This window comes from Biomphalaria glabrata, chromosome 10, assembly GCF_947242115.1.
Source record: "Biomphalaria glabrata chromosome 10, xgBioGlab47.1, whole genome shotgun sequence".
Taxonomy (NCBI): domain Eukaryota; kingdom Metazoa; phylum Mollusca; class Gastropoda; family Planorbidae; genus Biomphalaria; species Biomphalaria glabrata.
In genome coordinates, this window is record NC_074720.1 from 42,578,737 (window position 1) to 42,597,181 (window position 18,445).

General features: G+C 35.0%; 1 protein-coding gene across 2 annotated transcripts; it reads right to left on the reverse strand.

The window, feature by feature from the left end:
- Window positions 1-1,175: 1,175 nt before the first annotated feature.
- LOC106078172 (uncharacterized) lies at window positions 1,176-17,863 on the reverse strand. 2 transcript variants are annotated; one of them, XM_056044266.1, is made up of 8 exons: window positions 17,734-17,863; window positions 17,184-17,263; window positions 14,635-14,747; window positions 13,437-13,665; window positions 12,533-12,658; window positions 11,084-11,200; window positions 10,253-10,429; window positions 1,176-8,622 (listed from the first exon to the last, which is right to left on the reverse strand). In XM_056044266.1, exons 2-8 carry the CDS (start codon window positions 17,227-17,229, stop codon window positions 6,776-6,778), a joined length of 2,655 nt encoding a protein of 884 aa, XP_055900241.1. In that variant the 5' UTR covers window positions 17,230-17,263; window positions 17,734-17,863; the 3' UTR covers window positions 1,176-6,775. The 2 variants fall into 2 exon arrangements, with proteins under 2 accessions (XP_055900241.1, XP_055900240.1); XM_056044265.1 differs by having other exon boundaries at window positions 17,184-17,857.
- Window positions 17,864-18,445: the final 582 nt, after the last annotated feature.

Genomic DNA, 18,445 nt, shown 5'->3' on the forward strand with positions numbered 1-18,445 from the left:
GCTCCGGGCCTGATTGCGCCGCGTTGCGGACCGTATTTTGGGCATCACTGATAGCCTATACGCAAGTTGACTTATATTGCCATAGCAGTAAGTGGCAGCAGAACCAAACACACTTAACATCTGCCAGACTGCCCCCCATTGCCAGACGTTTGGTAATTCTAGCCTGAACTAAATATTGTTCAACGTCCTTACGTTTTTTTCATTGTTTCCTTATGGAAGTATCATAAGTGATGCCTCAAAACTAATCTTCACTTATGGATCTTCTTCTGCTATAATAGGCCTATAACATTATAGACGTTACTTCACAAAGGAAATTAACCTACACTTATGGATGTAGATAAGTGACGCTTCACTACACTTATGGATGTAGATAAGTGACGCTTCACTACACTTATGGATGTAGATAACTGATGCTTCACTACACTTAGGGATGTAGATAAGTGACGCTTCACTACACTTAGGGATGTAGATAAGTGACGCTTCACTACACTTAGGGATGCAGATAAGTGACGCTTCACTACACTTATGGATGTAGATAAGTGACGCTTCACTACACTTATGGATGTAGATAAGTGAGGCTTCACTACACTTAGGGATGTAGATAAGTGACGCTTCACTACACTTATGGATGTAGATAAGTGACGCTTCACTACACTTATGGATGTAGATAAGTGACGCTTCACTACACTTATGGATGTAGATAAGTGACGCTTCACTACACTTAGGGATGTAGATAAGTGATGCTTCAAAACTAATCTAGATTTTATTTCATTCTTCTTTCTTTGTTTTGAAAAGCTTCAATAAACAAAACACATAAGTATTTCATTTTCATAGAAGAAAACTTTTTTTTCCCTCCTTTGTGCTTTGGGTTCCCTAAAAGTTAACACAGTGCTCCTGTGTTATAAAGTGCTCCTGTGTTATAAAGTACTCCTGTGTTATAAAGGGCTCCTGTGTTATAAAGTGCTCCTGTGTTAGTTCTCTGCTCCTTGGCTAGTCTTTTCAATATTTAAACATGGATAAATGAAATTCTCCCTTATACATGTTAAAAGAAAATGATATTCTTTAAGACTTGTATTATTAGAAATGTGTTTGAAAGTAACAGTAGCACCAAAAAACAGTTGTTTAAAAATTACAGCTGCTCTCAAAAACAAAGAAATAAACAAAAAAAAATTGCATCATGTTATTCAACAACTTAGTTTATTGATGAATTAGACAAAAACATTCAGACTATGTCAATATGTCTCTTGTTTTGAAACATTCAGTCATATAAGTGTTTTGTTTTGAAACACTTGTCTCCTGTTTTGAAACATTCAGTCTATGTCAATGTCTTGTTTTGAAAGATTCAGTCATATATGTGTCTTGATTTGAAACATTGTCTATGTCAATTCTCCTGTTTTGAAACATTCAGTCAATATTCAATATTTCTCTTATTACGAGCATGACATGGCCTAAATTGTGCCAATGTGCCAAATAGCCCCAAAATATTTTGTTATGAAACATTCAGTCTTTGTCAATATTCTCTTGCTATGTAACATTGAAGTCCATGTCAACATGTTTCTTGTTTAGAAACATTCAGTCTTTGTCTCTTGTCTGACAATGAGGTTTTTTTGTCTCATGCAAATGAGTGGAGATTACTGCCCAACAGATCTTTTAGCTCATTAGTTGCCACTTCAACATTGTAACATGGCAGCTAATCAAAGAGTTGAACATTAAAGTAAATATATATAGGTCAGTATAGAAGTACAACCATGGAGAATTCTAGCACAACACTTAAAAATGATCAGAATATTTTGCTCTCAAAATGTTTTGCTATATACAGAATTAATTACTTTATAACAAAAAAATCCATAATTCTTTTTCAGCGTTTCACAGGAATTATGTATTTAAAAATATAGCTTCATATATCATACAGTACAGATTGTCTTGCTATGTCGTGTAGTACACAGCATATCTACAGGCTCACAGTTGTCCCAATTACAAAAAGTGTTTTTTTTTTTTTCAAAGTCTTCAAGAAATGTATTTATATTAAAAATATTAAAATAAAACTTTTTCATTAGCTGGTAAAAAAAAAAAAAGACAAATGAGAAGTCTGGGAAGCTTCTGTAAAAATTCCTCTACGTAGGGAATCCTGTACATGCGTGTCAACATGAGCCCAATCACAATCTACAACTGTAACACCAATCAAAAACTAAAAAGACACAACCACAACAATAGAAATATTGAAATAAAACTCTTGATATAAAATCTGTACAAAAGTAAGAATAAACATATCATCTTCATATACATATTTCTACAAAAGTTAGATCTGCCAGGTCAGATGATAGTCCTCGGAGACTTCATCACATGTCAGGTCAAATGTTAAATAAAAAAGGTCGATGAAGGAGTGAAAGCTTTATCTGGCAAGTCAAATCTTAAATAAACTGGTCCAGGAACAACTTGTCAGTCTGATTAATTAAAAAGTAAAGTAACCCTTTCAGACAGTCTATGAAAGTAACCCTTTCAGACGGTCTATGAAAGTAACCCTTTCAGACAGTCTATGAAAGTAACCCTTTCAGACGGTCTAAGAAAGTAACCCTTTTAGGCAGTCTATGAGGCAGATAGTATTTTAAAATAACAACTTTCCAAAGCTTCCTAGAGTTGCAAGTACCAATATAAGGTTCAATGAAAACATATGTAAATGTTTACTTTAACAGTGACATGCCGATTGGCATTATCCATCAGTGTCATGGGTAAATATTACCAAGCACACGTTTGAAAAAACTCGACAGCCAGACAGCTCAATAAGGGAACTAAGACCAAGATAGGGAAGACATGTCTTACAGTAAATTACAATCTAATTCAAAGATACATCTTTAAATAAAGTGATCATAGCTTCTAATAACCTCGATAGCTTTGGTCGATACAGAAGAGATTAGCTGTATTCAATTGCACATGATAAAACATCATAGTATCCATGTTTAAATTCTGGTTCTCAAAACCCTAGAAAAATTTTAAAAATATTTGCTTTTCATTCGTCAATGTAACATCTTTTCAGTTCCAAGTAAAAACAATAAAAAAAATTAAACATGTGAGATTGCAAAAATGTCACAACATTCCTTAAACTCCTATCTTAGGAAAATATTTATTAAAGTCAATAAAAGTATTTGGACAACCATTTATAATCAAGCTTTAGACACTAGAATTTTTTTTTATTGCCATAGTTTGACCAATTGATTGGCAATGACAACCACTAATCCAGTGAACACAAAGATTTAAATTCCTCATAAAAACTTTTTTAGCAACCACTTGCATCACACTCATGTTTGCTTGTCAGGTCTAACACACACACAAAAATGAACTGAGCAATAAATCAGTTGCAGACACAAGATGTTTGTAAATAAAAAAATAATACAAAAATACAAAATTATTCCACCTAATTTGTTTCAAATAACGAACAACTAATAAAATGTACTGAGTTATACCAATGTGGGCTCAGTTCCTATGTTTTTTGAGCTCTTTTCTCAAGATATGCCAGCATTACTCTAAATATTCTGTCTGATGAGAATACATACTATAACTAGCACAGTGTTGAAAATATAAATATAAAAAAAAAACAGGTTTCTAAATCAATCATAAGCCAAGATGATGATGAGAAGATTGTTTCAAAATTCACATTTCAGATTCACATTTTTAGCTCTAGATATCCAATACTGGTACCCGGGTAATGTAGAAAAAAAAAAAGTCAGATGTGGATACAAAGTTTTAAAATGTCTAATATTAAATTTTCAAAATGTAATGTCTTAACAATGTATTCCAAATGTGCACATTTTTTTAAATAAGGAACAATAAATCAGATTGTTTTATTTCTCGTTCCCAAAGTAAGTTAAGATTTGCTTTCGATGGCTATAAGTAAAGACAAGCGACACATCATGTACCAGTAAACATAAAGATGTTTCCCCCAATACTATTTTACCTAGCGACAACACGTAAACGATACAAGTCAACCTTTATTTTCACTAGAGAAATGTTCAGAAGTAAGTGATGAGATCCATTAACTCTTTCCTCTCCTAACCGACGATACAAACGTTGATTCCATCAGAATGTGGTAAATAATTACGGAGAGAAAGAGTTAACACTATGTACAAAATCCTTTTTTGCAAGAAGTCAACTAGTCAAAGATTGTAATGTTTAAGTACTAAAGCTATATATATATATATACATAACAAATATATATTGTAATGAATAAAAAAAAAAGACGTGTAGAAGTTGAGTTTAACTGGGTATTTCCTTAGTACATTTCAAAGTTAAAATGGAAATAGGTTAGAGAGGAATAACTAGTGAATCTTGATGACATGGATTGTGCCCTTCTTTCTGTGATAAAGTTTTTTTTGTTGAAAAGACTGGATTATCCACTTTATTTTGTAATATTTGTTCTGTGGTGAGTTGTATTTTAAAACTCGCAGCTGTAATTAATAACTTTTCAAGCAAATAGATCACTCTACATCATCTACACTACACTCAACTATCAACAATATATATATATACAGACACCAAGATAAACAAAAATGAGATAAAAAAATATTTTTAACAAAATTGTTTGGTATAAACAAAAGTTATAAATAGTAGGCTAATTTTGACTCTCCTCAAGATCTAAAATCACCCATGCTGAAAACAGTTAATGTGTTCACAAAATTGATGACAGGCTAATTAAAAGTAAAACACTGGCATTCACAGAGAATATATTATTCCACCCCCACCCCCCTCACTTGCAGAGCTGATAGCAAAAGGACCAAGACAATGTCACTGAGGAAGAAAATGGAAGTATGTTGGAAAAGTATGAAAAGGAATTGGGGTTAGGGGTGGCTCTTGGTCGAGAGAAAAGCCTTGCGTAATGGACAATTGATTAATCAGCCATCAGTCTAGACCAGACAGTCTAAATACACATTCAGCAAAGAGAAAGGCTCGAAGCCAATAAATTAGCGATCTAGGTCTAAAAGCATCCAAAATATATGTATATTAGTATATATTGTTCCGTCTCAGCAGGGCTGCTCAACAAAAACAATTTTGTAAGAAGCAAATAAAACTTATGACTATGTCTAAATATATAACATACACAGTACAGTCTACATATCAAATGACTGTGCATCCTTTAGTAGCATGAGGTAAATGAAGGAATAGGAAAACATTGGATCTGAGTATTGACTGAAACATTTTGTCCTAGTAGAAAGTGAACATTCTAAACATATATACATAAATAGATTGTGTTTTGAACCTGATTTGAAAAAGGATTTAGTTTGACTGAACTCAGTCCACACCTCATTAGCCAGCAGTTCAGTGGTGTTTATAAATCAACTGTAACATACAACTATGTTTAATGACAGAGAGACAGGTAGTGTACAAATATACAGGAGATAAAAAAAATAAATGCAAGACGGTACTCTGAAAAAATAGCGCGGACAAAATAGCGCAGAAAAAATATATTTCAGTTGTTTTGAAAGAAATACTTTAGATATCGTAATATATGAATAGAGCCAATATTTTTTTGTTTCAATGTTAAAATTATTTTTCTGTCATTTTGCTGCAAACACTTAAGATATCTTAAAACATAAATATGCAGACTGTAAGCAAAAATTATAATAAGCTAACGTGAAAAATTTCAAAATATATCATTCATTTACATTCAAACGTGTACTTTGAAAGCAGGCAATGATACTTGCCAGATTTATATACACACACACACAAACTTTCACAAAATTAAATTTTTTGGCAATGTCACATACTAATTCCATCACTGCTTGAATGGGTTTACCACATTTCAAAATCCTATTTTTAGCAAGTTATGCATTTTAAACATCTGTGAAAAAGGGGAATGATATAAAATTTAAAGTACTCCATTCTCTGCAAATATGGCATACTTTCAGATCTATTGATATTGAAAAAAGATAAGAGACATCAACAAAAATGCTGCCCAAGAAATTAAATTACTAATAATCTGGTACTTTTATACACATCATATAAGTCAGCGCTATTTTGTCGGGGAATTTTGCGCTATTTTGCCCGTGCTATTTTGTCGGGTCACCATGCAAGACAGATGTAACATCAGCTAGGTCCATCTGACATGACAGATGTAACACCAGCTAGGTCCATCTGACATGACAGATGTAATACCAGCTAGGTCCATCTGACATGACACATGTAATACCAGCTAGGTCCATCTGACATGATAGATGTAACATCAGCTAGGTCCATCTGACATGACAGATGTAACATCAGCTAGGTCCATCTGACATGACAGATGTAACATCAGTTATGGCCATCTGACGACAGAAGTAGCATCAGCTACGGCCATCTGACATGACAGATGTAACATCAGCTAGGTCTATCTGACATAACATATGTAAAATCAGCTAGGTCCATCTAATATGACATGCAAAATCAGCTAGGTTTATCTGATATGACATATAACATCAGCTAGGTTCATCTGATATGATATGTAACATCAGCTAGGTCCACATCTGACATTACAGGTCCATCTGACATGACATGTAAATCAGCTAGATGTATCTGAAATTAAATATAACATCAGCTAGGTCCATCTGATTTAACAAATGTCTGATAATCACATGCCATAATGTACGCATTGATCACTGTCAAATGATAAGCAGATAGTTTGTACACACCATTATTCCTCTCACCAAAAAATAGAATTGGTCACATCAACAATGTCTCGTAGATATTTAAATCTACTAACTGCTTAGAATTACCTTCAAAACTAGTACAAAGTAAAACCAAAAACCTATTGAGATTTACAGGGTAAAACAATATCTGTGTTAAATTTTGGTAGCGGTGGTCGACTGACCACAGTGCCAGCAGCTCGTTTCGTATTGACAACAGGTTCCATGCATTCGTCTGGCAGACTGTTCTGTTTCCTCTCTTCTGCAGCATATGCTCCTTGAAGTTGATTGAGAATCTGTGAAGAAGGTGTATGTTTAGGAGGCTCCAAGACCAGACACCCATCTTTCACATTAAGTTTCCCACGAGAGTCAATGCTGGAACATGAGCCAGCTGCTACTTGTGTTGAAGCCAGATTTGAGGAAGATAGAAGCGATGGATGCTGATCCATGCCAGCAGATAAAGATGTCGTTGATGATGCTCTTTGATTGGGATGATACTCTGGGGAGTTGGGTGCAAGGTTAGCGTCTGGCACTTTCTTCAAATGTTTTGGTTGAACACAATTTCTGTCTAGCGAATGAGCTTTGGCTGGTGCTTGTAACATAATAGTGCCATCTTTGACCACAAGCTCCCCACTCAGTCGATTCAAAGGGGCTGATGTAATGGTGGTGTTGGGAGGTGGTTCATTATTTGCTATCACACCATTTGGTGTGTGTAACAGGATATGCCCTTTCTGCACAGACAAGTGACCCGTTTTGGGCTTCTTTTCCTGGTCCCGCCTTAACACTTCATTGAACAATGCACTACTTGCACAGTTTGGCTTGACGCGGTCTGGTGAGACCAGTTCTGGTTCTGGCCAACTTTGAGCATCTTTTAGCTCATTTACATTAGAAGCATTAACTAATGCCAAGTTCAGCAGGCCTGAGTTTTCACAGCTGGACCCTGAGTTGCTTATCAATTCTGTATCCGAATACAAAGGCATGATAACAGATGAAGTGGATAACAGCGGTAAAGTGCTGTCCCAGGGATCCTCATAGTCATCTTCAGTTGAGGAGGTAGGATTTAATTCATCTATTGTATTTTCTTTTGGCGGACTGCTCATTTTATTATTCTCATCAGTGACTTCTGGGGTTAAAACTGGCTGGGAAGTGTTGATTTCTACCAAAGCTATTGTTTGGTGCGCTGGTAAAGTTGCTGATGGATTGTCAGTAAGCTCCGCAGACGAAGTAGCGTTACTCTGTGGATGATTACACAAATCTGATGGATCAAGTTGCTGTGTCTGAGAACTCTGGGATGTTAGCACTGCATCTTGGTCAGCCAACCTTTTGGGAGAAGACATTAGATGGATCAAGTTGACCCTCTGGTCTTGGCTGCCAGTCCTCTGAAATGGCCTGTCCCCTCTGGCGTGCCTCTGTGAGGTGCCTCGGGCATCCCCAGGAGCAGCTCCAGGCAAGTGAGAGCCCAACAGTGATTGTATAAACCTGGCATTAATACTGATGCCTGGCATGGTTGTAGAGTCTGAATGGCCATTTAGCTGCTGAACTGTGGCTTCGGGACCTGAGAAGGTTCTATGATGTCTTAAACTGGCACTGCCTCTTCCAGGGGCAGCTGCGCCCACATCAGCATTGCGGCTTCCTCCTAAACAGTTCTGAACAGTGGACTGGGAAATGTTCACATTGTTATGAGCCATCGGCTCCTCCTCTGCATTCCTCCCGGCTCTATGTCTGTCAATAGTGCTGTAAGGAGGAGGTGGAAGTTTGACTTCGGTTCCCTCCCCTTGGCCCGCTTCCGTGTACGGAGGCGGGGAGTCCATGAACAGAGAGTAATCATAGCCAGGTATGTACTGGACCCCATTATTTACATTGACGATGATGTGGCCATAGTGCGGATGGCTGGATGAAGGTAGAAAGGGGTGCTGGTCACTTGGACCATCTTCCCCTTGCCCCGATGATGTGGGCTCACCAGATCCTCCTGAAATAAGAAAGTGATAGTAAGCACACCATGACATTCTACTGCTCAGTGAAACATGAAGTGGACAAGAAATAAAATACAACTTAGCAAACATTGGACTAGAAGCAAATATTCTGGTTTCAGACCTGAGTAATAAAAAGACCTTCTGAGTTTGTTTCTAATTCATTTGATCTCTTTCACACCCACACACCCTTTTTTTTTTCAAGCAATATTAAATTCCTTGACCTTAACCTCCCCTCCCTCCACATTGAAGCAACAGATCAATAGCAGAAGTCTTGCAATTATCAATGGACATGTTTGTCATAGTAGTAAAAACAATAGTAACAATAGATTGTGTGTTCTCTTTGGGTACTAGATAATTTGCTGAAATAAACAAAGTGTTATTTCATGTTCATTTTCAACTCGGTGAGTTTCCTTTTGATGTTTATCCTAAGCATTACTTTTCTGTATATCACTAAGATGTGGCAAAAAAAAAAAGGTATGTCATAATTCTGTTACCAACTAAACAATGATAATCCCCCATTTTCCTACAAAATATGCTCATTCAGAAGTCCTTTATCTAGTATTAAATTTGAAGCATGCTTATATTAAAAAAAAAAAAGTTTCCTACACGAGCCCTTAAAAAAAAAAAAAAAAACTTTCTTACATTGGTTTGTATTTAGCAAATGTTATATTTTATTTTAAAATTTCACAATTTAGCTAACCAATCAATCAGCAAAGAAATTTAGAAAACTATACACTGAATGAAAATTTAACAGTCTCTGGTAAATTTATTAGAAGCATCTCAGAAGACATTTTTTTTAGAGATTACTCCAAGGACTATTATTTATTCTTTTTCTGTTATTTTGGTCTTTTTTTTTTTGTCTTTTAGCCTCCCTTGTCCATTGTCTATTTTCTCTTATCACTGTAAATTACAAAACAAGTTTTCTTTTGAAACGCTACTTAGGCTGGCACAAATCAGAATGGGACAATATCCAATAGGTGCATATTACGCCTGGTTCTGGGATATCAGAGGAGAAAGTGTAGCTCTCCGCAGCTCTAGTTCTGAGAGCAGCAGGGGGGGACGCATTTGTAGACCTATATTGGAGCTATAAGGCTCAATGCAAAATCGCAGAGTTTCTTGCCAGGGCACTAGGGGAGGTCTAAGCCTACCGGTCCTGTTGCCGACTGGAGTTCATCTCAGGTGAATAGCCCCCAATCATACAATTTTTGTTGTTTGGCCAATGATTGGTAAAATTGTATTTATTTTTGAATACTGACTCCCAAACAACTAGGTGACAAGGTAGCAATTCTTTTAATATTATTATTAGTACCAGGTGACCAAGCTTGCTCGGTAGAATAATATGTTAACGATGCATCAGAGTTGATACTTTTCTGAACTCATTACGGAAATGTTTGCTTGTGTTATTCATTTATTAAAACTTGCGTAATTCCCTTCATTTATGGAAGCACTTTATGGCATATGAGAAAATTTGAAGCCAAAATTAATTTTACTATAATGAAACATTATCAAACGGTCAACCTCTGCACATTTTCTCCTTTACATATATGTACATAAAATTGTATAGAAAATCATTAAGGGATTGAATGGTTAATTTGACAAAATACAAGCTAAGAGACTTCAGAATACCGTTTTGATAGATGCGTTCAAAAGCCCTGGCAATCCTCAGCTCCCGAAGTCTCTTCATTTTGATGCGATACACCATGATGACAATAAAGGAGATCAGAATAACAAGTCCTACAGTGCTGGCAATGACAGTGGAAACAGTTATTTTCAACCAACCAACATCAGACGAGGTGGAAGTGTCTGTTGGGGAAAAAAAATTAGACATGAATCACAGCATTTGATGAAAATTAAAATATGGGGCATAAATATACAGATATCTAAGATAAAGAAAACCCAATATGTATTAACAGCTTTGTCAGTATTCTCACTGCTGGTATTATCGTCATCAGGAGAAACTCCTTTACACCAAAGGTTTCTTTAAGTAGGATCCAGCAAAGTTCTCGCCATCATTTGTAGACAGCCCACCTAAAGGAACAAGCTGTGGCCTACATTTTCCTAAACAAATGTTTACATTTCTTTTTACAAATTTAACAAACAATCAGCTTATAGGTCTTTCTTGTCAATAAATTCCAATGTTCATGTATTACTTTAAGAGACTTTATTGGGCTGATATTCTGAACATAAATTGTGTAACAGAGTTTAAAAGGGAAAATCAATAACTAATTGAATTCTTCTAATTAAAAGTCACTTTCTGTACCATTTCACTACAAAACAAAAAGGATTCCATTGTATGTATTGAGTAGAGTCACTATCTGCTTCTTATTTTTAGCTTTTTATTTAAAATGTCACAATTGAACAAAAGTAAATGTCAGCCAAGACCAAATATTTTTAGATTTATATAAAATGCTATCGGCTACAGTTTGTTCTAATGAGGTCAGAATTGAAAAAACTTACCTTTACAAATAATCCCTTCATCTGAAAAGTCGCCACAATGATCTACGTGATCGCACTTTAATAACATGTCTACACATCTGGAATTGTTACATCTAAACTTCCCAGAGCAAGGGTCAGCTAAACATAAAATTAGAACACCATGTTATCAGTTAGTCATTTTTACTGTAACCTACACATACGATGGATGAATAGGCTGGCGGTGATGGAGGGATTAAGGAAAGTATCTACAGAATGGTTTAAATAGGCAGAGAAGATCCTGCACTTCATATGGTCTGATTTGAAATCTTTAGTAGATAGAAGGGTTTAATCAAGCTCTCTAGAAAGACTCATTAAAGCAATATTCTGGTAGGTGACTGTCAGACTTTTTTTGGATCAGATTTGGAAATTTGGGGATCATATTGCTTTATCCTTCCAGCTAAATTAGCCTGGACAGCAATTACTTTCCAAAAAGGAGATGTAGCATTTGCTGAAACTGACCAGCCACTTCCCTGAAGACTAGTGAAGGGTACACATCTTTAAAATTAGATGTAGAGCGTCATTTTGCAATGATGTTGAGTTATTAGCCATGTTGAAATATGATCTAAAAGACTTGTCTGTATGATATGTAGTATTAATTGTTCATGAAGTTAGCTTGGACTTAGGGTTCCAAGAGATATATATATTTAATTTGGTACCTTTTTTTGTGTACAATTTTATACTTTATACCTTCTTAATTTTGCTTTATGCATTAATGCCAATGATGGTAGTGTTGAATCTGTTTATTTTTGTTTTCACTCTTTCTTTATCTGATACTAGATCTACTATTGTACAAAATATAATTTAGTTATTTACTAAAGCATATTAATAGCTTATTTTGGTAAGGGGGAATGTGGTGATTGTGTTTGTATTTAGTATTGTGGATGGCACATGATAGAATCTTGGGTGTAAGAGTTAACAATGTTTAGGTTTGTTTGTTTGTTATTTCATTGATCCATTGGTTGGGACACAGTGATGTCCCTTGAGAGATTGGTATTGTTGTCAGAGGCCTGAGTTTTTGGAGTCTAGTCGTATAGTATAAGTACTATAGAAGCCAGTTTGCACAGCTGTGCATATTTAATAGTTAACATTTGATGCGTTGTCTATAGCTACAGTTATCCTGATTACTTTTATTAAAGTTCTATTCTGTTATTAATTCATCACTGGCGCCTCTTTGAATTACTGAAAGAAGTACGTTTATGTGTCAAGTCAAAGCCAAGCCAGGAGTTCACAACAATGGAGGAGCAGCAGGGTATCGATCCCTGTACCTCTCACATACCAGAAATCATTAAATCTTACACCCAAGATTCTATCTAACGCCATCCACAATACTACGTACAAACACAATCACCACATGTGCCCAGCCTGGTGCAGAAACTGCCGAGCCCATGTCCAAACCAAATGGAGTAAAAAACCTGTAAAATGAGATCTTACTTTCACACTCTTCATCTGTTCCATCTCCACAGTCATCTTTACCATCACAACGATAGCGTAAAAATATGCAATCTTTAGACTTTTTGCACCTAAACTGAGTTACTCCACAAGTTGAGCGATTGGTATCTGAAAGTAAAACCAAACTATATTTTAAAACCTACACTTTTTTAAAATACACCATAAATGGTACACTTATTTTCTAAAGTCATATTTTTTAAATTCAAAACAGCTATTCCATTTCCATTCAGAAGAATAAAAAATTATTCTAGAAAATGTTGTCAAGATACAATTTCAAGCATAATATTGTTAAAGTACGGTACTTCTATATTTTGAATGTAAGTAAAAAAAAAAAAAAAAAAAAAAAAAAAAACAGCAGTATTTAAATGTTTTTAAAAATAAACAATTTTTTAAAAAGTCAACAAAAGATTTACCATGTTACCAACTAATAACACGCATTTATTCCTTACTAGCCGGATATGACCTGCAGCCCGCAGGTCTTAGTTTGCGTATTACTCACTGATCTACTGGATTGAATTCAGATCTAAGTAAAACTTGGAGAATATTCCCTTCATATTTTTATATTTTGCCACAAACATAAAAGTAGAGTATGAAAATGGGTTTACCCGTTCAGCTGACTCATTCATATGTAATTTAAATTACTATAAATTTACCAGATTTGTTAAGAAATTTTGTTCTTTAATAGATACAATTAGGTACCTTTTGTCTATTTTTAGGGCTCTCTAGTTGGAGATTAAACATACACTACGGCCTCCGCCATGATCTAAGGAAGTTTTATCAAGTTTGGTCAAACGGTTTTGATTTGTATTCGCGACATACATACATAGGCCTTACTGTCTGCTTTATATATTAGATATGCTCTATAAACATTGAAAAGACAAAGTACCTCTGTGTTTTACATAAAGTGAAAACTGGGCAGTTTCTTCTCCTCCATTCTCCATCAGTAATACACAGGAGTAAGTTCCTGCGTCTGTAGGTAACAGAGCCTGAAACGTCAGGGTGACAGTAGTACTATTAGGCCATGACAACCGCAGTTTGGATACTTCATGCTCTGAATTTGAATGTCTCCATTTCAGTGATTCTAGCTTTGTCGGCACATGAGCGGTACAGTTCACCTATATGAACAGTTCATTGTTGAAAAAAAAAGAAATGCTCTATGAATTCCACTTTCTATTGGAAGACAAAGACAGACATAAAGAGAAAAAAAAAATGATCTAAGGACAAACCAGAGACATAGAAAATACAGAAGTTTACAGTTTTGTCAATCTAATAAAATGTAAAACTGTTTTAGTAAATCAAGGACATAAAAAAAAGCTACTCATTTTCAGTAAGATTATTTCTTTTAAGGGTAATATGGTAATTCATTATCTAGTTTCTTGAGCTTCTCTATGATAAGTAGATACGTTTATCACTCAAACAAGTAAGGCTAAGCTTGCAAGTGATCACAGATATATATATATATAAATAACATTCAATTATTTTTCATATTCTTCTTCCTCCTTCTCATTTTTATGTTGGGGCATTTAGATGACTAGACCAATATAGGAGATGAATTGCGCAGTGGTTTCCTAATCAGGGAGCACTCCAAACAGTTTTCTTTCTATTGGGGTGTATTGGGGCCAGTGTCTTGAAAGGGCCTCTTGGTAAAGAGAGCAGTTTTGAAAAACATTGTCAGCATTCTCTGGTGACACTCCACATGGGCAGATTTCACTGGTTCCAACTTTGAGCTTCCGGTACATATGTCATCTATTTTTCATATTATATCAAGATATATACATATATATCTATTTTTAATATTACGTCAAGATATATATTAAATGACATTTACTTATATCTATTTTTCTTATTACATCAAGATATATATGAATAACATTCACTTACAATCTATTTTTTATACTGTATCTTCTGGACTATTTTATTTTATATATATATATAAATAGCAAAAACACCTTGTTAATGTAATTTTGATACCACTGACCAAGATTTGATTTAAATAAACCACACCTTGCTTTTGAATATAAGAAGTTGCTTCTTTAGTAAGTTTAGCAAAATATTTAGTTTTTGAGCAAGTAGATGATGATTACCTGCAGCGTTGCACCTTCATCCCCCCATTTTTTTGTTTCCGAGAGTATAAGTAATGACTTCTTGGGCGTCGGAGAAGAAGTTTGATTGGCAAAGATCACATTGACTGCACAGGCTAGGAAAAGGAAATATAAGTTAATAGCACATTCTGACAACTTTATATAATAATGAACAAGATCAAGGGGATTTAAGCATTTGACAAGAATGTGTATGACACAAAAGAATGTCATTAAATGTTCCCTATTTGTGAGGAATGTAAATAGTGAGTGGTCTGATTAAGTACTGGTGTTACACATGTAGACTGAAGAACATAACAGAGATGGATGTGATGTTGCTTAAGATCTTCCTGTCTTTTGTTCTCTGTGACAAGGGGATGGCTCACTTACATTATATTTCGTCTCGTTATCTCAGCTGATCGCCTTAGCGCATTGGCTCTGCTTATATTCCCCCTACAACATTATGTTCATACAAGAGTTGCACCCCTCGAATGGGCCATCTTTACATTTTTATGTTTAGCGTTTTGTTCCATTGTTCATGATGGCAGACGGCCTTGTCTAAACAATGGTGTCATGGTCACTGGCCATTGTCCATATTTATGTTTATCTCACTTTAGACTTTATTAGTGATCTGATCTCATCGACTTGCATAATCTGTTTTCAAACATGCTATGCCTAAAGAGAACACAATGCCCTTTTTGTTGAATGAGAGTATTAAGACAGGTGTCTTTCATTTCAGCCTGATCACAGTTAGAGAAGCTGTCTGGTTCTTATCTCTATGTTCCAGTTCCTGCTACTATGACTTACAGAACTCCAGATTTCTTTTAGTTCTCCATCTCTGGAAACAACAGCTAAACTTGCAACTATATTACTTTGGAACAGCGGTTCTCAACCTTTATGCTCGGCGACCTCTTTTTACAACCCCCCACTCTAACGCGACCCCCCCCCCCCGCACACACACACATAAAACAATAGAAGAATAGACAAAAACAATCTATATTTTCGATGGTCTTAGGCGACCCCTGGCAAATCGTCAATCGACCCCCAAAGGGGTCGCGACCCACGGGTTGAGAACCCCTGCTATAGAATTTGGAAGAACTCATCCTTGGCTGGAGGAAGGAAACATCAAGTCAGCAAATACTAGTGAACACTGAGTACCCAGTTCTACTCCTGGAGGTGATTTTCAGCCTGATTCTTCATGACTGATTTTACCCTGCGAACGCTGTATCCTTGACACCCTGAGGACATACAACATGGATTGGGCTTCCTTAATCTCAACCGGAATTTTCAGCTGGAGCTGTCAACTGTAGGCCATAGAAACAGATGACCTTAACATCATTTATCTGATTTCTAAACCACACGGTCTGAAGGGGGAACTTGCTTAGAAAAGCCTTGAATTTGTATTTAAGCAACTTAGGATAAACATATCAAATCCCTTAAAATTGAAATCTTTTATATTATTGTTTTTTAAACACTGAAAGAATAATCATAAATCAACACATTTTTTTATGGGACTAGCTGATATCCAATAGAATCTCTTAGCATAGTGGCAGAGCAGTTTTCCTGCCTTGATTACCTCATAGTCATACATCAAAAGGGACTGACAGCCAAAAAAAAAAAAAGACTTTAGAAAGCCAATAACAAGTAGTGTTGTAATGTTCCATTTTTAACTTGATCCGAGAATGGGAAATTGGAGAAAATACATGTTCAAACTTTTTCAATAGACAGAGTGAGTTGATATTAAGCTTTGTAATGGTGTATAAATTATGACTGTATGTTTAACAGAAAGTTATGTTGTTTTTTTTTGTGGCGTTTTGACCTAACATCGGTTGACATGGAACAAGAGAGAGGAGAGCTTGTCACTGGCTAAACCGGCAAGACACACCCCCAGCTCAACTTATTAAATAAGAAATGTAATAGTAGATCTAGTATTAGTAGTAATTGTTTTTTTCAAATGCGCTTTATTCATGTGAATGTGTTTATTACAGAAAACTATTGGAATATTTGCAGAATATTAGGCTTTACAAAGCCTGACATATTTTTATTTTTGTTCACAAAATTTTTCTATATATAGACTATTACCAAAACTGTCCATGGCCATTATTTTCTTTGTTTAATGGCATTTTCCACTTTGTAAGAACCACGTTCGACTTACGGCAATAAAACTTGGTAGAATTATGGCCAGGCATGATATCTAATAATATGAAAAAAAAAAATTAACCTTTGTTCTCTATCCTAACCTCTGTATTGGTGAAAACAAAAAAGTGATATTCTCATTATAAGTAAAAAAAAAACTTAATTAACTTTTTTAAAAAAATCCTCATTAAGCATTAATTAGGCCATTGTCTAAAGTAATCAATAACACAACTTTAAAACTTCTCACATTTCATTCAAAAGTGTAATAAATTTCCAAGTGCAGCATATGGCATATAATATGTAAAAAATATCAAAAAAGCCATCTCTAAATTATCGAAGTTTTTTTCTTCTGCACTTCCCGTTTTTTCTCATAGCTAGATCTAGAATATTTTACCTAAAAATAAATAGAATCTACCTACCGATAGTGACAGAAAGACAGATCACTTCTTTGGATGATAATCCCATTACCGTTTTTAAGCATTCCAAACGCCAACGGTGACTGCAAGATCAAGAAGATTCATTGATGAAAATGAATCAATTTTAATAATCAAAGACTGAAGTCCAACGAGTCCAGTGAAGTCAAAATGACAAAATATAAAAATGTCAAATGAAGATTGATTCAATCATTGAACTTTTTTGAAGTTGAATAATTCCGAATTCATTACATTGACTATGATTGACGTTAATTCGTTGTTACAAATACAATCTCAATCATGCACACAGTGACTGGCATGAGTGACCATGAATGAGGGCATGAATCAAAATAGTTTAATATTATCAATCAATCAAAATAATCAACAAATGCATGTGAAATTATTATTAACTGTTTTAGTGTTTAAAACTGTTACATTTACAACAATATCAATATTCAATACAATGAGATGAATGTGTAACAATCCTTTTCAATGCCACAATGCCTGTGTATATTTTATCTAGAGTACATTACTTAGAAAAAGCCTTGCACTTAACTTTAAACACGTTAATGAAGATTACTCGGACAATTAGATCTAGGTCTAGACCTAGAAACAGTTTGGATCAAGACATAAAAAATCTAGCACTGACAGAATTGTTACAGCGACGGCCATTGATATTAACAGTTGCGACACCTAGGAAATAAATGAAGTTATTCCCCTTTATTTCGTGTAATGGATCATCCATTTAAGAAATCTAAATGGAGGTCACCGCGAAAAATTTGTTTCGATTTGTGCTACATATTTAGATCTATTCTTAAAACGACGTATTGCCTTTATATAGATCTATATATAACCCCTATTAGAAAGCCTTAGGTTAGATCTAGAATTCGTAGGTATTAAAATCCCAGGGCCAAGTCCCGTAGTTAAAATCATATTCAGACGATACTAACTTTTCCCCTCTTCAGAAATAAACGTTAAAATAGTAATACAAGAATTTACACTTTTAGAGAGGGCGAGCGGGTCCAAAATTAATATCAAGAAATCAGCCATAATGGGGGTTTCCCTTTTAGGCTTAGGATAGACTACATTAAAACTACATACTAAAACTATATTTAATTAAGACTGGTCGTTAATATGGTCACGAAATGTCAAACATTCTGATTGTATAGAAACAATCTGTACAATTTATCCTTTCATTGTTTTTCTTCTTTACATCAATCATAGCAACGACTTCCTTGTCAATGATGGTAGCCAGATGCCCTTGTTTT